General features: G+C 35.3%; 1 protein-coding gene across 5 annotated transcripts in view; it reads left to right on the forward strand.

Moving 5' to 3' along the window:
- Positions 1–26,025, forward strand: part of LOC139822657 (TOX high mobility group box family member 4-B) — a 209,346-nt gene that overhangs the window by 177,545 nt on the left and 5,776 nt on the right. For 3 of the 5 annotated variants that reach the window (XM_071794571.1, XM_071794574.1, XM_071794572.1), the window contains 7 exons: positions 694–816; positions 7,438–7,553; positions 13,846–14,176; positions 14,815–14,930; positions 21,936–22,071; positions 24,221–24,550; positions 25,014–25,106. In XM_071794571.1, coding sequence (XP_071650672.1) covers positions 694–816; positions 7,438–7,553; positions 13,846–14,176; positions 14,815–14,930; positions 21,936–22,071; positions 24,221–24,550; positions 25,014–25,106 — 1,245 coding nt within the window. The remainder of the gene's footprint in view (positions 1–693; positions 817–7,437; positions 7,554–13,845; positions 14,177–14,814; positions 14,931–21,935; positions 22,072–24,220; positions 24,551–25,013; positions 25,107–26,025) is intronic. The other 2 variants (XM_071794573.1, XM_071794575.1) reach the window with 1 other exon arrangement.

The raw sequence follows: 26,025 nt of genomic DNA on the forward strand, positions 1-26,025 counted from the left end.
TTTACGATAAACGATGCGCCGAATTAGGCGTAATAAAATGATTAATGACGTATAAGTTTGGTTTATATGCAACAGTACCTGTCCCGTTCTGCCAAATCGAATTGCGACAAGCGGTTATTTAAATTTCTATTTGACACTGTCTAATTCTTTCGGCCATGATACTTTAATAACATAGTAAAATAAAGACAGATGGAATATACTATAGCTACAATGACGATCGATAGCCAAGCGTGTTTCTTCAAAGGAAAATTCCTGACGCTATTAAATCCAATTTCAAAACTTTTATTCTTCCTACCACCACGTGCGCCACGGCAAATTTATTTTCCTTCCCCTTTGTGAACAGGAATAAATTGCTAAAAGGATTCCGAACAATATAACGCTATTTATCATCCACCAAGAGACGTTGGAAGGTTGATTCTTTGATTCCACTCCCACATCGACCTCTCCTTTTCTTCGAAAAAGTCCTTTCCCCGAAACTTTTCATCTCCATCGTTCCTTCAATCGTTTCACATACAGAGATATGCAACAACTAAAAGTAAAACCTTTTCGTTCACTAACAGTAATACGCTAATGAAGAAAAGTAAATCTGCAAACATAACATTTCAATAAGAATTGATATAAAGTTTTGCTTTCTATGAATCTTGTATAACAAAATTGAATCCAGTTCATGTACGTGATTCATGTTTGTTTCAGACATTTCACACACCGAGTTTCGGTGACGAGGACTTTGACATACCAACCATTCATCCTCATTCGCATCAGCAACAGCAGCAACATCATCAACAACATGACTCCATGCAAGCGTACCAATCACAGGTATGCTTCCACTCGACAATGTTAAAATGAACATATTCTGTCATACGTTGACCGAATAGAACAACATTCAAGTTGTTCTAAGATTATATATACACTGTTGAAAAATATTTGACGTTTTGTTAAAAAAAGTCCTTGTTAAAATTTTTGTGTAAAATAATCAACACATACATGTATAGATTTAACATATGCCTGCTATGTTAATTGGACTTAACAAATTTAAAATGTAAAATTATTAAAATAATTTAAAAAATATATTAAAGTAACACAATTTGAATGTATTTATTAAATGTGTTAAAATTTACAGAAAAAGAATGTTGATTTTACTCTTATCTATAACAGAAGCGGGAATAAAAATTTACAGAAAAAGAGTGTTGATTTTATCTTACAATCTGAACTTTAACATAAAAGTTATGTTAATTGTACACATAATTAACCTCAAATTACGATCAGAATTACATTTTCTTTCTGTTGAAATATTTTAACATAGTTCGATGTTACCATTTTACACATACATATTAGGTTAAATTAACACACAAATTTAAAATGTAAAATTATTAAAATAATTTAAAAAATATATTAAAGTAACACAATTTGAATGTATTTATTAAATGTGTTAAAATTTACAGAAAAAGAATGTTGATTTTACTCTTATCTATAACAGAAGCGGGAATAAAAATTTACAGAAAAAGAGTGTTGATTTTATCTTACAATCTGAACTTTAACATAAAAGTTATGTTAATTGTACACATATTAACCTCAAATTACGATCAGAATTACATTTTCTTTCTGTTGAAATATTTTAACATAGTTCGGTGTTACCATTTAACACATACATATTAGGTTAAATTAACACAAATTTTCCATCAGTGCGTGTGTGCTGTGTTGTGTGTAGTGTTTTGTTGTGTGTGTGGGGTGTGTTTTTGTCCGCGTGGCGATGCGTGCGTGCGTTGTCGTGCGTAGCGTGCGCTGGTCGTGCGTGCGTGCGTGCGTGCGGTGCTTGCGTCGTGCGTGCGCTGCGTGCGTCTGCGTGCGTGCGCTGCGTGCGTGCGTGCGTTGCGTGCGGCTTGCGTTCGTGCGTGCGTGCGTGCGTGCTGCGTGCTTGCGGCGTGCGTGCGTGCGTGCGTGCGTGCGTGCGTCGTGCGTGCGTGGCGTGCGTGCGTGCTTGCGTGCGTGCGTGCGTGCGTGCGTGGCGTTCGTGCGTGCTGCGTGCGTGCGTGCGTATTTAGTATATTGTGCAGATCGTACGTGCTTGCGTGCGTGCGTGCGTGCGTGCGTGCGTGCGTGCAGTGACGTGCGTGACGTGCGTGCGTGTCGTGCGTGCGTGTGATCTTATAATTTCTTATAATATTCATACTCATTCCTATTAATTATTGTGTTGTCTTTCCGTTCCCTCCGTCCGTCCGTCCGGCGTCCGTCGTCCGCGAACTCCTCATTTCGTTTAGTGGACCGAATTTTTACCACGAGTACATGAAATAGGGGTAGAATTTTCCCGGGGAGTGCCATAAATTATATAGTTTTTCGTTACCGATTGTTCTGGAAAACAATTTTTTTAATTTTTTTAATTTTTCTGTCTGATCGCGAACTACTCATTAGGTAGTGGACCGAATTTTACCCCGAGTACCATGAAATAGGGGTAGAATTTCCCGGGGAGTGCCATAAAGTATACAGTTTTTCGTTACCGATTTTCTGGAATCGATTTTTTTTTATTTTTTAAATTTTCTGTCTGATCGCGAACACTCATTCGTTAGTGGATCGAATTTTTACCACGAGTACGTGAAAATAGGGGTAGAATTTTCCGGAGAGTGCCATAAAGTATATAATTTTTCATTATCGATTTTCTGGAAACCGGTTTTTCTAATTTTTCTAATTTTTAAGTCTGTCTGTCTGTCTGACTGTCTGACCGCGAACTACTCATTCGTTAGTGGACCGAATTTTTATCAAGGGTACATGAAATACATTATACTTGCGAAGTAATCGATCCTGATTAGTTAGTTTCGAATTTTAGAATGAGTACATGCTGGATTAATTTACACACAATGTATTTATAAGTAGTTTCTATCGTAAAGAATCGAATCTTTTACTACTGTAAAAATATAAATCATACTATACTATTATATAAAACCCGACTGTTTGTCTGTCCGTCCGTCTGTCCGCGAACTACTCATTCGTTAGTGGACCGAATTTTTATCAAGGGTACATGAAATAGGTGTAGAATTTCCCGGGGAGTGCCATAAAGTGTATAGTTTTTTGCTACCGATTTTCTGGAAACCAATTTTTTTAATTTTTTTAATTTTTTGGGAAATAATCGACCGAATTTCGAAGAATTACGTATGAAACAGGGGTGGAATTTTCCGGAGAGTGCTATAAAGTGTATAATTTTTTGTTACCGATCTTTTTGGAAGCCGGTATTAGAAATTTTTCCAATTTTTCGGAAATTAATTGGACCGAATTTTTACCAAAAATATATGAAACAGGGGTAGAATTTCCCGGGAAGTGCCATGATGTGTATAGTTTTTTGTTACCGATTTTCTGGAAACCGGTTTTTCTAATTTTTTCAAATTTTTCGGAAAATAACTGACCGAATCTCAAAGAATTACATATGAAACAGGGGTAGAATTTTCCGGGGAATGCTATAAAGTGTATAATTTTTTGTTACCGATTTTTTTGGAAGCCGGTATTAGAAATTTTTCCAATTTTTTGGAAATTAATTGACCGAATCGCAAAGAATTGTATATGAAGTAAGGGTAGAATATTTATGAGGAGCGCCATGATGTGTACAGTTTTTGTTACCGATCTTTTTGGAAACCGGTTTTTTTAATTTTTCCAATTTTTCAGGAAATAATTGATTAAATTTCAAAGAATTATACATGAAGTAAGGGTAAAATTTCTTGAGGAGTGCTATAAAGTGTACTATTTTTTGTTACCGATCTTTTTGGAAACCGGTTCCAAATGACTGAATGTCAAAAAATTGTACATAAAATAGGGATTGAATTTCCCGGGGAGTGCTATAAAGTATATAATTTTTTGTTACCGATTTTTTTGGAAACTGGTATCAGAAGTTTGACAAATTTTTCGGGAAATAATTGATCAAATTTTAAAGAATTGTATATAAAACAGGGGTAGAATTTCCCGGGGAGTGCTATAAACTGTATAGTTTTTCGTTACCGATCTTTTTGAGAACCGGTATCTTTTTGGAAATCGGTTACGAAATTTTCCAGAGAGAGAGGAAGAGAGGGGGAGAGAGAGAGGGAGAGGGAGAGGAAGAGGGAGAGAGAGAGGGAGAGAGGAAGAGGGAGGGAGAGAGAGAGAGAGAGAGAGAGAGAGAGAGAGAGAGAGAGGAAGAGAGGGAGAGGGAGAGAGAGAGGGAGAGAGTGGGAGAGAGGGAGAGAGAAGGGAAGAGAGAGAGAGAGATTATTTGCGTGTCTTACATATGTTACTTATTACATATGTCCTCCGGGGCGAAGCCCGGGTAACCAGCTAGTTTTTAAATAATGTTCTTAGTCTATATTTTTAATAATATTTTTATTATGTTTAATTTCAACAATTAATAATACAATATATATAATTATTAAAAAATAATTGAGGAAAGTACCCGATTATGAGATACCATATCTATTTTGTGTGATTGCCGGAAGTCTATGGGTAGAATTGAAAAATATAGTAGGTCATTTTGAAGGGAATTTAATAAGCTTTAAGATGCTGAAATGTAAAATTTAATTTAAATATTAATTTTGCTGGAAATTAGAAAAATGTGAAAAATGAGCTTTCGGCAAAATCGAAAAAGTGTGCTCCTAATATGAGAGACCCCGGGAAATCGCTAATAAAGTGCAAAATACATCAGTATTACTATTAAAAACCTTTATTTAATGTTTCTCAAATACACATGTGATGCAGAAGCATATTTGCGACAATCGTAAACCCACTTATACTCAATATTGTACCTAATCTTCCCTCTCCATCCTTCCCTCTCAAATCAAGGTCAGCACAGTCTTATAAATTTGTATAAACCTTCCCTTAACGTTAATATAGTATTTTCTCTTCTTTTATTACTATACAATAACTTTCATACTCCAGCAACCCAGGAGTACCCTGAGTATCTCATGTTACGAGCACCACGCGTTGCAGTTTCACGATCACCAAATCTAATCTCTACAATTGAGCAACTCAACATATCCCGTATTTTCCTATTAATACGACCTTACTCTATCACTGCATGCAGAACTTATTGCCAAATATTTATTAATTATATAATAAACAAGGTTTAAAGACTCATATCCATGGCACTTGACAACATCCAATTTCAGAATTTCTTTCTCTGCAACGACTACACGCACAATCAAACAATGAATTTTCCACTAAATAGGTTTTACCCCAAGGGCAATAAGTTCATGGTGGAACCAACAGATAGGGCCTATTAGTTTAGCAGAAACCTCGCTGTCGCATATTAGGAGCCTATCTCATAATAGGGGACTTTCTTCTATATTAATAATTGTTGCTTTACAAACGTTTTGATTCGAAGGAAATTTTTAGTGAAATACACATACCTACAAGATTCGAACAAGATTTGATCCACTTGGAAGTAATAGGGTAACTCCGGTATATACGCTGCAGCTAAGGGAAACTTAATTTATCGAATACTATTTACTATGTTTAAGGCAAATGAATTATACCAATAAAAACTTTATACTGTCTACTACTATAAAAAAATAGAAATATAAAATATTCATTCTTTGTATTTAATAAAAAAACTTTTAGAAACCCTTGCATTTTTGCCATATATATATCCCAGAGCGGTGGGTTATATAACATTCATGGATGAAATATACGCCTGCTTATAAAAAATTACAAATAATGTTCATAAATAAGGCAATAAAATGTCATAATAATAAGTTATAAAATGTGTGTAAGAAGTTTATTAAGATGTAAGAATGATAAACAAATTATAAAACTAAAAAATTAAAAAAAAAAGAAGAGCGATAGATGCATTAAAGATTATTGTTATACGATCCAAAAAAAGAAGAAAAAAGAACACATATAAGGAGATTTCGAGTTTTACAAAGTGTCTGTACTATGGCATAAATCCCGCATGCTAACTTGCCGTATATCCTAAATAGGAGGGATATACAAGATATTAAGTTAAACAAAAAATACAAGAACTATGCATTTGTATTTTGCTGTATTCCATCATTTACTATCCCTCTACACTTATGTATCATGAAATAACCATTAAACCTTTTACATTCTTTACAGTAATCATTTTACGTAGGTCGTAACACAAGATCGCGCTTCTTACTATACGGTGAGAAATCGATTCAACTTACGACAGTTTCGTTAATATTAACAGTAAAGAACTGAAATTACAACACAATACTAATATGGCATAAAGGCACATAACAGAATAATTGCGAGCAAGTACCTTCATTCTTTCTATTTTTTCTCACATGTGCGGCGTAAAACCCCACGCGGCGTAAATACTGGAGTTACCCTATTCTTGTTTTTCAAGATACTCATAGCAGATTCAACCATTTCGTCCAGGTTCAAATTTACTTGAAAGTATTGCTTTTATTTTTTGAAGTAGTCATAGAGAGTTCGAAATTACGCCAACTGATTTGAATCTGCTTGTAAGATATTTAATCCCATCGTTAATTTCTACATATTTTTTTTCATTTGTTTGATCAATTCATTGAATTTTGACCTCCGCAAAACATTAAAAAAATTATAAATCGCATAACAATGCGTAACAATATACATATACGCATATATATACATGCGACCATTGAAAAAACATGAAAAAGAAAAAACAACGTCAGAATGATGTATCAGCCATTTAACAACTTCCGCATTCAGGCATTATTCATGTAACGTTCAAGATATTATTTTTAGACGCACGCTCATCGTTTTCTCCTTCTTATTTTGACCTCGAGATAAAGAGAGATAAAGAGATGTTGAAACGCGCAGTAGAAATTCCATGATCTTCATCAACGAGAAAAGCCTCGAGGAAAATAACTAATTCCGCGCGTAATATTCTTTCACAGCAAGACATTATTTTCAAAGATTTTTTTTATATCCATAGTATTTATATTAATTATGGAAAAACATGAATACTCTGAATAATTGCGAAGCTACGTGACTTCTTACTATTTTCATAATCTGCATATTTAAGATTAAAGGATTAAGAAATTGATCCGGTTGTTATGGTCAAAGCCCGAAACGCGGCCATTTCTAGCATTGACTGGTCAATTCTGCGGAATGACTGATCAATCCTGAGGAATAACCAAGCGTCTTGATTAAAGCAGTTAGGTATCAGGCTGGGAGTTTGATTAGCTTTATTATGCGGGGGAAGGGGCTCCGCCTGGGGCCCCTCCCCCGCCTATTTGTGTACTGTTTATACACACATATTAACAAATTACTACAAAACTTTGACCAAGACGCTTGGCCGTTCGGCAGAATTGATTAGTCAATCCTAGGATTGACCGCGTTTCGGGCTTTAAACATAACACCAGTTACAATTAAAAATTTTTTCTATAAATTATGCAATTTTGTTACATATGGATTAATGTGTGTATATATATATATATATATATATATGTATACATATATGTGTATATTAAATTTTTATAGATAATGCAAGGTAGCGGTATGCAACAATCGCCGGATGGTCTGAGTCTGGACGCTGGTGGATTTCAGCAACAGCTCTATCTACAGCAAGAGCATTCGATGCAACCGATCAATGTCAGGTGAGTACGACTCAATTCTTTAAGTTACCGTTAATGATAACGATATAAATTAGACCTTGATTTTGCGCACAAAATTCATGCACTTTTTAGCCGCGTATCTGTACGAACGTAATATGCTGAATCCATGATGAATCCATTAATAGAGAAAATAAAAGGGAGAAAAAAAATTGCAATAAAATTCTAGCTCGCAATTTTTTAAATTAAGCGAGATAAGGGATATCAGGGCGATAGTAATTGAAAGAAATTCGAGAGAGAAAGGGAGAAGACGGGGGAAGGGAGGGAGAGAGGGGAAGAGAGAGAAAGAGTTTCAAAATATCATGTCGTCGGCCTTCCCTTATTTTTCGAATGGAGCTCGAACGGAATTCAAACAGATGGCGATGATCGGAAGATACTAAAGCGTAATAAAGCAAGATTAATGAACATCGAACATTCTTAGCTATCTTATATGATCGTTCACCGATGCCAATGACACTATGAAAGCACTCGACTCGTTTACTGCGCGACTAGAAATCATTCCGCTTTGATTGAGCATCATTACTCCATTAAGACACGTAAGGTTTTGTTTTCTATGAAAAAGAAGGTCATATCGATTAAGATTGATATGCGGGAATAAGCACGAGTCTGAAATTACGTTTCTTCTCCCAGTACCGAGACTGTTTTGCAACGTTAATAACAATTTACACATTAACTTGGAAAACTCGACGAAATTCTACGAATGGAAAATTATTGAATTAGCGATATACTCTCTTATACGTGGTATATATAGCAAACATCGCGCAAACCGTTACGTCGCGGCGTACCGTTGCATAACTCCAAATTATGGAAATTCGACTTACCTCGTTACTGCGCACTGTCCTGCAGCAATTTGAGTAAAGCCAATTTTGATCATTAGCATAGTATGTAGCACGATCAGAGATCAAGATCTCATTCGTTTGTACATTGTTCTCGCGAAAATTATTCCCGCTTAATCTTGTAATGCTCAAGATGATCGAACAATAAAGTATAAATTCACCGTTTTGTCTTGTCGTGACTACGAATGAGGAAGAGGCTCGACAAGATTGACATCGTGATATACGTTAGGTGCGATTCCAATGGAAATCCGTTGCGTTAAGAATTAAGGGGGTACTCTACTCTAGAACGCGCTTTTTTCGGAATTTTTTTACAAGAAACCAGTGAAAATTGTTAATATCAGCTTTTTATGTATATATTTTATTATCTTTAGAGAACATAAAAAATATTTTTTGAAGCTGAATTAATGAATATAAATATTAATTAAACCCTATCAAATACATGGCAAAAAAAACGGTGCCCATGATTGCGCCCATTCTGGTTGTCTGAAACAAAAAATTCAAAAAGATTCTTAATTAGTATGAGTTTGGCTATAGCCGGAACTAGAATTAAGTCAAAAAAAATTTTTTTACGATTTTGGCAACCTTCTAAAGATTAAGAAAATTTAAATTTTCAATTGCCACCATTTTTTAAATTTTCAATTTAAAAATTCCATTCTAGTTCCTGCTATAGCCAAACTCATACTAATTAATAATCTTTTTGAATTTTTTGTTTCAGACAACCAGAATGGGCGCAATCATGGGCACCGTTTTTATTTTGCCATGTATTCGATAGGGTTTAATTAATATTTATATTCATTAATTCAGCTTCAAAAAATATTTTTTATGTTCTCTAAAGATAATAAAATATATACATAAAAAGCTGATATTAACCATTTTCACTGGTTTCTTGTAAAAAAATCCCGAAAAAAGCGTGTTCTAGAGTAGAATACCCCCTTAAGCAAACCGTATCATTCCGCAATAGACTGGAACTTAATCAGCGAGAGATCGGAGGAGTCGGTGCGCGATTCCTGCCTTTGTTTCTCCAACAATATTTTTTTACACAAGAGTGTTTCATATTACTTCTCACTGCCGTTATAGGATTAAGTATGTCTTCTCGCGGGACGAAGTGCTTCTTTCTTTGTTCTGGGCGAAATGAAGAAAAATCGTCTGCTGCATACGAATACGATGAATGGATATGTATATGTATACGTGTGTACGTGCTGCGTGCCTGCATGCCTGGCGTGTATGCGTGCATGCGTGCCCGCACATCTATGTAAGAAGTAACTGATATGCTATGATTTACGTGTATTAATGCCTACCGAATAACGTTTGTGAGAACCTGCCATTACGTAGTCTTACAAACCGCAATTTAGAACGTCGAAATTTTTTTTAGCGGATGAACATCTTCGCTATGGGAGATGATGGGGAGGAGACTGGGAGGGAGTCTCCTCGGCCCTTTACCCTTTGCCCAGAGGTATCGCGAAGTACCGAGCGAGCATATTTTGCTATTCAAATTATATACTGTAATCAATCTAATTAGAGAGGAAAATACATCGGGTAAAAATATCCGATCTAAACGCGCGCTATCAGCGCAGTCCAGTACACCGTGAATCAAAGCGGATATATCGCCAATAGTTATCTACGCGCAATTATCTTGTGCATAACGTGACGCATAGATCACCAATAACTGCGCTCTTATGCAGAATGCTGTACCGTGTAGCTAACGCAACCTTATAGACAGATCAATCGATAGATAGTATTAGCAACAAGTATCGCACAAATGGCTGTTGAGACACAGTAAAAATACTGTTTATGCGACGATAAGCAATTGCCGATTAATGTTTAATTAGTAAATTCTATATACGGCTAAACTCATACGAAAACAATGCCAAATTAATAAAGAGAACACTGAAAATATCTTTTTTAATAAGTTTTCTTCTTTCCGATGTCGCAAATCTTACAGAGAGAATAGAGTTGTAACATCACAAGGCAAAACGGCCTTATGATTTCACACTGCCGGTCAAAAGTTTGAATTAAAAATGTCTATACTATGTGAAATGAAATCAACTACTTACTCCGCCCTCTTTTTTACCCAAAGGTGTTGAGGTGGTACATAGAGCATTTTATGCTTTTGCTTTTATAATCTGCACTTTTGAGCTCTGATGTACAGGTGATTGGCCCACAGGATTCTAGCTCAAATATAAAATAATTTTATAGGAGAGCGCTTCGAAAGTTTTGATGCTATTTGGCGTCACAACTTTTACATCTCTTGCAATGATTTATCTTCTTTATCTTTGTCTATTTAAAATCAAGGCTATAAGTAAAAGATTTGATATTAAATATATCGAAATATATCGGTATGGAAGGTTATAAAAATAAACTTAAAATATAAGTAGAAAGGGCTGTAAGGGTCACAACGCGGATCACGGTGCGTTCAGATATAAATGTGATTTATACCACTGAGGATGGCTCGGACAGGAGCCGAAACGTTTGGAATTTTGTAATTCGAGGAATAAATCACATTTATATCTGAACGCACCGTGATCCTTGCAGCCCTTTCTACTTATATTTTTATTTCGAGGGTCTTTATATCACACTTATTAAATTTAAAATATTGTTCTTGCTCGTGTTTCATGGAGCCTGTTCTAAATTAATATTCCTTGATATTTTTATCGTTTGTATAGATTTTATTTTTATTGACATTATATCATTTTTATTAATATCGTTTTTATTGACATTTTATCATTTGTGTTTCCTCATAGAGAAAGTTTTGTGATGGTGGAAAAAAAATTTTTCGAGATTTTGATGGAAATAGGTTTAGAATGTTCCAAAATGTCGAGAAATCACATTAGTAGAAAATGTCCGAAAGTGTGTGTGTGTGTGCGTGTGCGTGTGCGTGTGTGTGTGTGTGTGTGTGCGTGCGCGCGCGCGCGCGCGCGCGTGTGTGCGTGTGCGTGTTCGTGTGTGTGCGCGCGCGCGCGCATATGTATATATATCACGCTATTGCACATGTATTCACTTTCTTTCGTGAGTTCGAACCTCATTCTCAATGCGTATTTTTGCCGAAGAACGATTTCCATTGTAGTTTATCATTGCGCAACTTCACGCGTGCTTAACTCACGCAAAGGGCCTAGCGGAGTAAGCATGTGAAATCGGCCCTTGATCATACAGAGCTGACATTAATGTCACAAGTTAGTACCAATATGATAAAACTTTCCACCAAATATTATTTTAAAAAATTCATTTTTTTAGAAGTTATGCAGGGAGAAAGTAAAATAAAGAAATGTATTTTTCTCGAAAACCACTTGACCGATCTTGATGAAAAAAAATATATGTTTTGTAGACTAATAAAACTAATTAACAAAAAAAATGTCCAAAATGTTTGCCAAAAAAAAGACCAAAAAAAAATATTTGAATTTTTTAATATTTTTTTTAGGGTGATATTTTCGAGGTACTTCTTTGAAATTTTTACGAAAATTTCTCTTAAAGTGTCCACTATAACATATATTTTTTTCAATTTTTTTTAAATGGTGGAACATAGTTAAAAATACGAAAATCGTAAGCGTCGCGTCACTCCGGCGCACAGTGCAGTGCCATTCCGCGTTGCGGGTGTTCGATGTAACTTTACTAGCACATATGTACGTCTGCAATTAGCCTATAATATGTATACTTTTTAATTTTTATAGTTTCCAGAGTTTACCACGTGGAGGTTGCAGTACGGTTTTAAACTCCTTATTGGGGTGCTTTTTTAACGTGAGTCCCCTCGCCTCTCACTATATTTCCGTAAAATCGGGGTGCTTTTTTAACGTGAGTCCCCTCGCCTTTCACTACGTTTCCGTAAAATCAGGGTACTTTTTTAACGTGAGTCCCTTTGCCTCTCACTACGTTTCCGTAAAATCGGGGTGCTTTTTTAACGTGAGTCCCCTCGCCTCTCACTACGTTTCCGTAAAATCAGGGTGCTTTTTGAATGTAAGACCCCTCGCTTCTCATTACATCCTACACCTACGATTTATTTAATCTTCTTCACTATCACTGTCTATTACTGGAATGTTATTTGTTTTCTTAAACAGATCGCTCAGTATTTCTGCTGGTTTCAAAATTTTCGCTAAATATCTTGCATGAGATAGATAATATATAATTGCAGCAATATGACAGCAGCATCCAATTGTTCGTAGCCCATTAGCGATCTGTTTAAGAAAACAAATAACATTCCAGTAATAGACAGTGATAGTGAAGAAGATTAAATAAATCGTAGGTGTAGGGTGTAATGAGAAGCGAGGGGTCTTACATTCAAAAAGTACCCTGATTCTACGGAAACGTAGTGAGAGGCGAGGGGACTCACGTTAAAAAAGCACCCCGATTTTACGGAAACGTAGTGAGAGGCAAAGCGACTCACGTTAAAAAAGCACCCTGATTTTACGGAAACGTAATGAAAGGCGAGGGAGCTCACGTTAAAAAAGCACCCCGATTTTACGGAAACGTAGTGAGAGGCAAAGGGACTCACGTTAAAAAAGCACCCTTATTTTACGGAAACGTAGTGAAAGGCGAGGGGACTCACGTTAAAAAAGCACCCCGATTTTACGGAAATATAGTGAGAGGCGAGGGGACTCACGTTAAAAAAGCACCTCAATAAGGAGTTTAAAACCGTACTGCAACCTCCACGTGGTAAACTCTGGAAACTATAAAAATTAAAAAGTATACATATTATAGGCTAATTGCAGACGTACATATGTGCTAGTAAAGTTACATCGAACACTCGCAACGCGGAATGGCACTGCACTGTGCGCCGGAGTGACGCGACGCTTACGATTTTCGTATTTTTAACTATGTTCCACCATTTAAAAAAAATTGAAAAAAATATATGTTATAGTGGACACTTTAAGAAAAATTTTCGTAAAAATTTCAAAGGGGTACCTCGAAAATATCACCCTAAAAAAAATATTAAAAAATTCAAATATTTTTTTTTGGTCTTTTTTTTGGCAAACATTTTGGACATTTTTTTTGTTAATTAGTTTTATTAGTCTACAAAACATATATTTTTTTCATCAAGATCGGTCAAGTGGTTTTCGAGAAAAATACATTTCTTTATTTTACTTTCTCCCTGCATAACTTCTAAAAAAATGAATTTTTTTAAATAATATTTGGTGGAAAATTTTATCATATTGGTACTAACTTGTGACATTAATGTCAGCTCTGTATGATCAAGGGTCGATTTCACATGCTTACTCCGCTAGGCCCTTTTTAACGCTCCATATGAAGGAACGTTCACAATTTCCTTTTCGTCTTAATATCCGAAAATCAATATAGTCAACACAATAGCACTTATAATTTATTATTACTACACGATGGAAATCTCAAAAGATTGAGCAACAGATTCTATCCCTTAATGCCGCGATTATCTACTCAGTTCGAAAAAAAATTATTTTTTTACAAACAAAACTTCTTTTTTTGTTTGCTTACAGTTCGGCATATGGCAACTCTCAAGGTTCGTACGCGACGATGAGTTCTCCGCGCCAGCAACAACACAGCGGTCAGCAATTGTTGATGTTGCAACAACAACAGCAGCAGCAACAGGCACAAATGCAACATATGCAGTATATACATTCCCAGCAACAACAACAACAACAACAACAACAACAACAACTGCAGCAGCAGCAACAACAACAGCAAATACAATACAGAAGTCCTACCGGAGGCAGTCCGACTACTATGCAAGCTAACAATATTCCAGAGACGAATAACAATACTACGACCAGCGAAGATAGCGATGATAGCACTCCGCATTCTGGGATGGTAAGTCGAATCACGCATGGTATTTACGCAATGTTTTTGTTTGAGTAATTTGTCTTATAAATAGATCTCTTAAGATGTTTATAAGCTAATAATACACAATACGTGTTTTATAGCATAAAGCAAATGTAATTCAAAACTGTAATTCACAAATTAAAATTAAGCGTAAAATCCAACTCGACGAAAATGTCAGATTTATTTCTTCCATATTGTACATACATATATTTTTATCTATTTATACACATATATACTCATCAATTATAGGTACATACTTTACATTATTACATACTTTACTTTACTTTACTTTACTTTACATTATTTACATACTGTTTAAATAACATGTTATATATAAATATTTTATATATATATATATATATATATATATATATATATGTACAATACTTTCTGTGTAAGCAATACTTCTTTAATTTATAAAAATATTTTCTTTAGTTCATTAAGCGTTTTTTGTATAATCATTATCTTCCACATTAATATCAGCTTCCCAGGAAGGGAAGGGTTTGCACAAATTAATAATATTGTTTTAAAATATTTTTGGATAATTTATGAAAATAGACAGTTTATTTTCGAATAGTTTATTAAAAGAAAGTGCGAATATTTTTTAAATATCTTTTCCTATCCAGATTGCTATGGTCAAACGTGAGCCACCGTCGCCAGAAGCTGACGTTGGAGCGAAGAATCAAAGAAAAACGAAACCACAGAAGAAAAAGAAGAAGAGAGATCCTAACGAGCCACAGAAGTAAGTAACTATATTTTGGTCTGTATAAAGTAATGAAAAAAGTCTGAAATATCCATCGTAAAATCCGAGGTAAAATCTTTTTGAAGAAGTTGACATTCGCAAAATGATACCGTTTCAACGTTTCTTCCACTTTCTTTCTTGTCTATAATATATCACTTAAAAATTTTTATTTTTTTATATTACAATGAAGAAAAAAATATTTTTTAGTTGAGTTAGTATTACTTGTATGTTGTATGCAACAAAAGCATACAAAACTAAAGCTATATTGTGTCAATATTCTATGTTCACATTTGTAATAATGGTATGAATTATTATCGCTCTAAATTATCTGTCATCATTATTGCTGTAAATGTAGAACTATGTAAAAATATAGAATGTTGGAATAAGCAAAACAGATGTAGGCACCAAGGGAAAATAATTTTACATACCCTTTTTCTTCTATTAAAAGTTTTTTGGATAGTTTATTAAAAGAGAGTCTGAATATTTTTTAAATATCTTTTCCTATCCAGATTGCTATGGTCAAACGTGAACCACCGTGTGGTCTAACAATGTTTTATTGCCCGGTTTCCAATTACAATCACAAAGTGTAATTAGAAATGTTCGGTGAAAACTCGGGGTAGATGGCGCCATGGCGTCCTGTCCTGTCATGGTGGCGGCGTCACCAACACTAACTCAATATACATGTATGTGTTGGTGTATCTGTGAGCACATTCGTGAGATATACATAACTGTAAATAAAGCCTGTAATGTTTACACGATATTTCCTCTGTCTTTGCATATTTTGAGTGGAAAATGAAGTGTAGTGTGCTTGAATGTAAAAATGTTTCCAGGATTGGCTCATAACCAAAATTATTATTTTTATCATAATATATTAATCTAAAAAGTTATAAAAATATATTAATCTAAAAATTAATCTAAATACAATTTACTGTTAAAGTGATAAAGCACACATTTTGACCACATTTTGTAATCTGCCCATATACAATTACTAACCTGTCCACTAACTCTTTTTTCTTTCTACATAATAATGCACCTCTTTTTGATGAATCGCACTAGCCGCGAAGTATCACAGATAGGCTCACGCATACACCAACACATACAGTATATTGAGTTAGTGTTGGTGACGCCGCCATGACAGGACAGGACGCCATGGCGCCATCTGCCCCGAGTTTTCACTGAACATTCCTAATTATAATCGTTAAGGCAGAGAGAAACCTGAGAGAGGCCATCCCGGCGTTTTCCGTCAATTTTTGTGTGCCCGATTTTCCGACGCGCCGCCTGAGAAAGTGCGCCTCAACTACGTCGTTTCGCTCGGTAACCGCACATGGTTTGCGTCCGTGCTAATGGTTCGTGTCCGAACTAGCAAGTTAGTGGGGATATGCTGCGGCCGCGACGTCTATTAAGCTGACACAGCCAATTCAGCACAATCGATTAAAATTTATACAGAAATTTAGTGCTCTTTTGTTGCTAATTTGTTGCTCAATTCCCAATTTTGTTGCTCCAGCCGTTTCGGAGAAAATAGTGGCTGTGCTAACTTATGTTTAAAGTTAGCACAGCCATTCAAAAAATTGTGTTAAATAAAAAAATAGGACATATTCTTTTAGTGCTTTTTTGTTGCTAATTTGTTGCTCTATTCCCGATTTTGTAATTTCATTTTTAAATCCTGGAAACTACCCCCAAAGCTATTTCTCCTTAAAAACATACTCTAAAATTGCAAATTAGTCAGATATTAATTAATTATGTTCAAGATTAGTTAATTACGTTTTACTGATTTTATTGCCAATCATTTGCATTAATTCCGATTTTGTTGCTCCAACCTTAATGCTTAAAAACCACCCTTAGCTTATCCTACACCAGCACAACGCCTTAAAATTGTAAATTAAACAGATTTCCGAATTGATTATGCATCCCTGATTTTGTTGCTCGCTATTTTTAACAAATCCGATTTTGTTGCTCCACCCTTAATGCTTAAAAACCACCCTTAGCTTATCCTACACCAGCACAACGCCTTAAAATTGTAAATTAAACAGATTTCCGAATTGATTATGCATCCCTGATTTTGTTGCTCGCTATTTTTAACAAATCCGATTTTGTTGCTCCACCCTTAATGCTTAAAAACCACCCTTAGCTTATCCTACACCAGCACAACGCCTTAAAGTCATAAATTGAACAGATTTACAATTTTAAGGTATTGTGCTGGTGTAGGATAAGCTAAGGGTGGTTTTTAAGCATTAAGGGTGGAGCAACAAAATCGAATTTGTTAAAAATAGCAAGCAACAAAATCAGGGATACATAATCAATTCGGAAATCTGCTCAATTTATGACTTTAAGGCGTTGTGCTGGTGTAGGATAAGCTAAAGGTGGTTTTTAAGCATTAAGGGTGGAGCAACAAAATCGAATTTGTTAAAAATAGCAAGCAACAAAATCAGGGATACATAATCAATTCGGAAATCTGCTCAATTTATGACTTTAAGGCGTTGTGCTGGTGTAGGATAAGCTAAGGGTGGTTTTTAAGCATTAAGGGTGGAGCAACAAAATCGGATTTGTTAAAAATAGCGAGCAACAAAATCAGGGATGCATCATCAATTCGGAAATCTGTTTAATTTACAATTTTAAGGCGTTGTGCTGGTGTAGGATAAGCTAAGGATGGTTTTTAAGCATTAAGGGTGGAGCAACAAAATCGGATTTGTTAAAAATAGCGAGCAACAAAATCAGGGATGCATAATCAATTCGGAAATCTGTTTAATTTACAATTTTAAGGCGTTGTGCTGGTGTAGGATAAGCTAAGGGTGGTTTTTAAGCATTAAGGTTGGAGCAACAAAATCGGAATTAATGCAAATGATTGGCAATAAAATCAGTAAAACGTAATTAACTAATCTTGAACATAATTAATTAATATCTGACTAATTTGCAATTTTAGAGTATGTTTTTAAGGAGAAATAGCTTTGGGGGTAGTTTCCAGGATTTAAAAATGAAATTACAAAATCGGGAATAGAGCAACAAATTAGCAACAAAAAAGCACTAAAAGAATATGTCCTATTTTTTTATTTAACACAATTTTTTGAATGGCTGTGCTAACTTTAAACATAAGTTAGCACAGCCACTATTTTCTCCGAAACGGCTGGAGCAACAAAATTGGGAATTGAGCAACAAATTAGCAACAAAAGAGCACTAAATTTCTGTATAAATTTTATTCGATTGTGCTGAATTGGCTGTGTCAGCTTAATAGACGTCGCGGCCGCAGCATATCCCCACTAACTTGCTAGTTCGGACACGAACCATTAGCACGGACGCAAACCATGTGCGGTTACCGAGCGAAACGACGTAGTTGAGGCGCACTTTCTCAGGCGGCGCGTCGGAAAATCGGGCACACAAAAATTGACGGAAAACGCCGGGATGGCCTCTCTCAGGTTTCTCTCTGGTTAAGGTGATCCTAAAGCCGTGATTCTAGCCGGTTTTTTTCTTAGCACTAATCTTTTAATTGGCTTTATAGAAATGCAAAATTCTTGTCTAGAATTAAAGTACGCATCAAAATCTAGGTCATGGTGGTCGAATTTATATCGAAAACGAAAAAAAATTAATATTTTTTGTTATACGTGACGACCACCACATATAAATTCGACCACCATGACCTAGATTTTGATGCGTACTTTAATTCTAGACAAGAATTTTGCATTTCTATAAAGCCAATTAAAAGATTAGTGCTAAGAAAAAAACCGGCTAGGATCACGGCTTTAGGATCACCTTAAATGCACGCTTTTTGGATTTGCTATCGCAAAAATTCGCGCAACGTCTCTCAGCCAAAACAGTACCTCGCTTCGGATTGCTCCAAATTTTTTCTGTCTCTGCACAATCAGCACCGAATTCAGCCTCCATCACACGCCTCACGAATGTACTTGATTCTGATATCGCTGAGCTAGAGTTCCTGTAAAGCTACAACAATATCTATCGTAATGTTCACCGTAAGCGATCGTAACGCTCGTCGTAATAGCTATCGTAAGCTCATCGTATGAATTGATTCAGCTTGAACTCTTACGATTACGACGCTTGTCTGGCGTTACAAGATTTTTGAGAATTTTTTCCAATTTGTTTGAAGCAATTTTCCAAAATAAAAAAAATCGCGTCGGAAAAATCTGAACAAATTCTCAAAAATCCTGTGTTATATACAAAAATATTCAAGCAACAGCCTACAGTGGACTGACGTCTGCTTCTAATTTTTTTAAATATTTTTTTCGAAATAACTCGAAAAAATTAGAAGCAAACGCCGGCCTACTTCGGGCCTAGGCTTAAAAATTTTAATATCTGACACAGGATTTTTGAGAATTTTTTCATGTTTTTAAATTATGGCCATCGATATGTTGGTTTAAAAAATTATAACTAAATCAATTGTTTAAAAAAAAATCTAAAAAAAATTCAGAGTGCATCTTACAAGGTGGAACAATAACATAAAAAATCGCCGACCAAATCCGAGAGGTCGAGAGTCAAACCTTGGTCGATTTGACATGGAATGCTCCATATTCTTGTAGCCCTTGTCGAGACAATTTTAAAACACTACCTATTTGCCCTTTTTTGATGAAAAATTCCCGAAATATGAAGTTTGAAAGTTAAGATGCCGATGTTAGCTAGCATTACCCAAGGTACCACACGGTGTACTACGTGGAGGTCATACGGTCAGTTTTACACCTTGTGTGTGTGTGTGCGTGCGTGCGTATGTGAGTGTACTACAAGGATAAGGACCCCGTGGTTTGTCAGCTCCACAGTATTTCAAGACTTCAAACACTCCTTGTGGTGTGTTGTGTGTGTGTGTGTGTGTGTGTGTGTGTGTGTGTGTGTGTGTGTGTGTGTGTGCGCGCGCGCGCGTGTATGTGCGCGTACGCGCGCACACACACAACAAGGAGGGTTTGGACGTTTGAAGTCTTGAAATACTGTCGAGAGCCGACGAATTACGGAGTCCTTATCCTTGTGATATACAAACACATACACATACACACACCACAAGAAGAGTTTAGAGTTTTGAAATTCTGTGGAGCTGATGAACCACGGGGTCCTTATGGTATACACACACACTACAAGGAGAGTTTGGATTCTTGAAACACTATGGAGCTGACGAACCACAGGATCCTTATTCTTGTGGTACACACACATATACACACACACACACACATACACGTGCGCGCGCACACAATGAGATGTAATTCTGACTAGTAAAACTTCATGCGGTTTATTTTGGGAAGAATTACAACCATAATTTGGGGCGGCAGTGTGGTCTAGTGATAGAGCGCCAGATTCGTAATCTGAGGAACCACATTCGAGTCCACTTGAGCACATAAACATGGAATTTTAATATTCCAAAAACTGCGCCCCTCGCGCGAGAAATTGACTTTCATGCGGAGAAAACTGAGCTCCGTCTTTCAGAAGAGACGTTAAGCCGTTGGTCCAAAAAGTTTAATAGGGTTAAGTGTGGAGGTGAATGAGAATTGTAATCTCATAGAGGATCAATTAAAAACTTCCATTGACAATCATAATTTGAGCTAATGACAGTGACATCTTAAAACGCAATCATCTTTATTTCGTAATATTGATTGCGAAAAATGAAGAGCTTGAATCGAATTTTGTCTTTACTTTCCTGGCCTTAAAAATGATGTAAATCATCGAATAGAGAATATGGTGCAGGTTATGCAAATTATTGTATAGAGAATAATGAATGCAGCTATTGAAATTATGAAAGAACCAAACGAATTGCAGGTCCTCCTAGTTTTTTAGGCCTTGCTGAATCGACCTTGTTGCAAATTCAAAATTGAATATCTCGGCACCTAAAATATCCTAGCATAAATTTTCAAAAATAATGTGAAACCTTTGAAACCCTATTTGTCGAAATTTAAATTGAAATTGTGCGCGACAATATTTTCAAAATGGCGAATGACAAAGCAGGGAGAGCATGCAAAGTTGATAAATAAAGATCCGAGTTTGCGACGATGCACGGCGTGAATCAGGTATCGCAGCCCAATGGGACAAAATGCACATGAAAGTATAGAGTGTTATCTTGAAAATGTTTCTTTACTAAGCTCGATGCGATAATTGTCCCATTGCTGAGTTATTCCAAATTTAATTAAAAAACTGTTTTTTTTTTTTATTTCCATAACTCAGCGAATAATTATCGCATCAAGCTCGGTAAAGAAGCATTTTGAAGATAACACTCTATATTTTCATATGCATCTTGTCCCACTGGGCTGCGATACCCGATTCACGTCGTGCACGCACCGTCGCAAACTAGGACCTTTGATTATCAATTTTGCATTCTCTCACTTTTTCATCCGCTATTTTGATTAAAATGGCCGAGCATTATTGCCATTTAAATATTCTTAAAGCGGACATTTGGCGCTTTATTTTACATTTTAAAAAATATTTTTATCTTCACTATTTACCAAGTTATAATTATTTATGGTAAATTTTTCTCACAAACATTTTTAGTGTACCACTTTTTTGGGACTGAGTGTATTTGTGACTATTTTCCTAACTTGCCTCTTTGTCGCCTACCTATCGCCCTACTGTAATAATAGATTATGATCTATTATCTACCTCTATAGAAGTGACTCGTCGTAGCAAAATACAACAGAATAGAAAAAGGAAAACAGATAAAAACGGAATGGAGAGAGGGAAAGCACTATGCTAATATCTATTTAATTAGAGAAATGAAACATATCGATATTTCCATCAAAATAATGAAGTTACTAAGGTTTATTTTTAAAAAAGGGAAAGTAATTAAGTGCATTACAGAAACGATAACTTAAAAATCTGTCATATTTTTTTTTGAGGTGCTGTCGAATTTAGGTGATTACGATACAAACTAGTTGTCATTTTTTTTTATATTTAGGATATTTTCTTGAATTATAATAATTGCAATACTAATGTAAACACTAATAATATATTACTAAAAATTTTAATCTCTTTAAACGTTATCGTTTATCTAAAATTTATGATGTAATGCTGGTTACTGATTTTCAGACCTGTGTCAGCATACGCCCTTTTCTTCAGAGACACTCAGGCAGTAATTAAGGGAAAACATCCAAATGCCAGCTTCGGCGAAGTATCTAAAATCGTTGCGTCAATGTGGGATGCATTAGACATTGAACATAAAAATGTAAGTATTTAAAATCTTAATAATCTTATGTATTTCTATTATTTGTTCGATGATTATCTATAACGAGTATCGTTTCAAGTATAATTGTGACACAAATGCTGCTTAATATAATTATAGATTTTATTATATAATTTTATATAATTATTATATAATACTAATATTAAAAAGAGAAAAAGAAAGTTGTCTAATAAAGGCCAAACGCGGTTATTTGTATGTAAGTTGATGCTATGTAATATTCAATTAATAATTTAATACAAACTATAAATCGTTTTGGATATACTTTGAGCCATCTTTAGCGACGCGGTGATAGATAAATTAAATAATCTCAAGCTCTCCGAAAAATATAAAGTGAGTAACTGAAGCTGTGAAAAAGACAACGGAAACAGTTTGTCAATCTCATGTTCTCTGAACTTGATTTGGTGAATAAATTTCATATTTTTTTGCCGGTTAGTCTCAATTTTTATTAAATTTTTCTAGCTTTTCCTCTTTAAGTTTACATTTTTTTTTGTACCTTTAACTTTTAAATACTCCCCAAACTAGGGGAGACCGGGGCGAAGTCGGCCCTTTTCTTCGGTGCTGATTTTTAACAACAAAATAAATCATTTTAGTGAAATATAGTATACCATTGTAAAGAGTGAACCCTTGGCTACAAAATTTATATAGGCATTTTTGGTCTACGTCGCTTTGTTCAACCGGTATAGAGTAAAAACGATAAAGGTGCAAAAATTGAAAAGTCAAAATTCCCGAGGCGCAGTCGTGTCTTCATTCTCGGACTGGATTTTAAATAAAGATACATAATTTTGATCATAACAAATAATAGAATACACTTTATTCATTGTTTTTTAGTAGAAAATGGAAAGCGGAAAATAATTTCAAGAAAATCAATTTTCTTTTTCGCTAACAGTTAAAGCATGTAAAAACAGAGTCTGACGAGCGCCCGCACTCGTTGTGTGCCTTACGCCTGCACGAAATGCACTGTTTTTCATTGGCTCTGTTTTCTATTATCTCCGAGCATACACAGCATATATTATTTAGCTTTCTTGACTTCGTTTTGGCTTGGAAACGACTTCGCCCCGAACACAAGTTTTAGGTTTGGTCGCTTATAAAATAATAGAAATCAATGAAAATAAAAAAACTGCACTGGATTCGTGTTCAGCATGCATTACTCTTTAGAATCACTTACTTTGAGATTCGGAGAGACAATAATACTTAAGATATTACAAACTTTCGACCTGCGAAAACACGTTTGCTTCGATAAGAATCACAACATGACGCGTAACCTCACTAAACTCGGTTGGTCACGTGGGCACCATAAGTCGCGCTTACACGCTTACAGTATTAATGGCGAGTTCACAGAACATACAAATTTCGAGATAATTTCAAAAACGACTCCGCCCCAGGGCCGAATTCGCCCCGGTCTCCCCTATACTTTTCGGAAAACTTGAGATTATCAAGAGACACGGTAGTGTCTCGTGCCAAGTATACGCGGAGCGAGACCGACCGTGACTCTTTTAAACGCGACGCGACGGGTTGCGAGTACTCGAGATGTTGAGATCTCGATAACGAGTGAATTTATCTATCACTGCGTCGCTGAAGATGACTCAAAGTAAAACCGAAACGTACGATTTATAGTTTATATTAAATTATTAACCCTCCGTAGTCACACCTATTTTTTTAAACAAGGAAGTCACTCTGGGTCATTTTGACCCGAGACGAACTTTGACCGTTCGCCATTTGACCATTTATCCACCGATCGTGTTGAAAAAATTCTCGAATGCACTTGCGATATTGCTAAATTGATTGCTATAAAAAAAGAAGGGATTTTTCAGGAATTTTTAACATATAAAAAAAATTCGCGATTTTTTTTTTTTTTTTAACTACAGCTAGAGGGCGTCATGCCCGCCAATTTTTAAGTTACGCGCAAGATATTTACGAGCAAAGTTGAGGCTCGGGTCAAATTGACTCGGTGTGACTACGGAGGGTTAATTGAATATTACATAGCGTCAACTTACACACAAATAACTGTATTTGACTCTCATAGCCCACTTTTCCTTTTTACTCTAAATTTTAATATCAAGCGTCTTTAGCTAATTATTTCTTTTAATTTTAATACCATCGTTGTTGAGTTAAAGTATAAATTTTCACATAGTATTACAAAAAGAAAACCGAGGCAGCTAAGAAGGAATATTTGAAGGCTCTCGCGGCATATAGAGCATCTTTAGTAAGCAAAGGTGCGAGTGAAAATGAACAAAAACAACAAACACAACAGCCACAACAACAAATGCAATACAGCGGATACGCAGGCTATGCCAACAATACTGCGCCAGGAAATGTTACATATCAAGTCTATAGCCCTCAGCATCAACCTTCGTCGCCTCAACAGCAACATCAGCAACAACAGCAACAGCAGCAGCAACAAATGGCTGTTAATAAAAAGTCACCCCATCATTTAGCTATGCAAGGAAATCCTCAACAACAAGTATGATTTAGCAAATATACAATAAAATTTTTGAAAAAAAGTCAAACATGATAAAGATAATTTTTTTCGAAATTGTAATTTAATTCTATACTTGTGTCCTTATGACATAATTGTTGGTACCTAGACAAGAATTAATACATAAATTCAGTGATTAACGTATTACTCATTAATCACTGAATCACTCGTTAATCACTCGTCTTTCTATAAATAAAATAAGACTGTTGTTACGTTTATCATATAACATACAATAAGTAAAACTTGTAAAAACGTTGTTTGTATAAAATTCTTTAAATTTTTTCATGTTTTTGTCTTTGTTTTTCTGCCTATGTATAATAAGAACTAATATATGAAGACATTGAGAGATTTTGTTTTTATAATTCTAGCAATTCATATTCGATTAATGAAAGTCATGAAAAATATGAACAATTTCAACGATTGATACATATATGCTTATTTTTTATAGGGTTTAATGGGCAATGTAATGGCACCACCGCACATAACACAACAGCAACAGCAGCATATGCAACAGCAGATTTCACAACAGCAATATATGCAGGTTAATATATTATCTCCATTCTGGTTTATTATTCGTATTATTCAATATATTCAAGTTCGAAATACTTCGGTTGTTTTGCCGTACCTACTTTTTCATTTTTTAATTAATCTTTTATTTTTAATTATCTTTAATTGTAGATAAAGAAATTTTATTTATCTTTATTTTTTATTCTGTTAGTAATTTTTTATTTTCCGTTTTTTCTATCTTTTTAAGCCTTTACATAACATCGTACAGCAGACGATATAAATATGCTTATTTCTGTGTGAACTTAAGGACGTTCTCCGGTGGCAGTTGTGCTCAACTCAGACGCACGGAGTAATGATATGGTTGACAACTACTTCCGTGCGCAAAAGTCTGAAACTCGTCTAGCCGCGCAGTTTTACTCGATCTGGCAAATTTTTGTTCCGTTTCCATTTCTCTTGTCTATTGAGCATTCTAAAAGTAAATAATAATGAATCATAAAGAAAAAGGATTAAATAACTTGATTTAAATAACGTTGCCCATAAGATCTTGACGTTCTCTACTTAACCTATATGTCGCAGCGGTAGCAACGTTGCCAAGTCTCGCAGTGATCTCTCCCTCTCCCTGCCTCCGAGCAGACGAAAATTATGTCCGATAGTGTTCTTTAGACGACTATTTCTCAAAAATAAATACCGCTTGCTATATCGAACTTTATTGTCATACGTTACTAATAATATGAGGCATCTTATACTATTTTTTCAAAAAAATTCTAAGAAAACTGTACTTATTATTTATTAAAATGTCCGTGTCGAGAGAGCTCAAAATAGGGATCCCGTGTTAAAAATCGGAACTTTGAAGCTGAATATCTCAAATTTTAGTACCGCAAGGGGCATTGAATAAAACGCCTACGTATAAAACGCGTTTAATTAAACATATACTGAAAGTTTAAGAAAATTTC

This window comes from Temnothorax longispinosus, chromosome 12 (genome assembly GCF_030848805.1).
Source record: "Temnothorax longispinosus isolate EJ_2023e chromosome 12, Tlon_JGU_v1, whole genome shotgun sequence".
NCBI classification, from domain to species: Eukaryota; Metazoa; Arthropoda; class Insecta; order Hymenoptera; family Formicidae; genus Temnothorax; species Temnothorax longispinosus.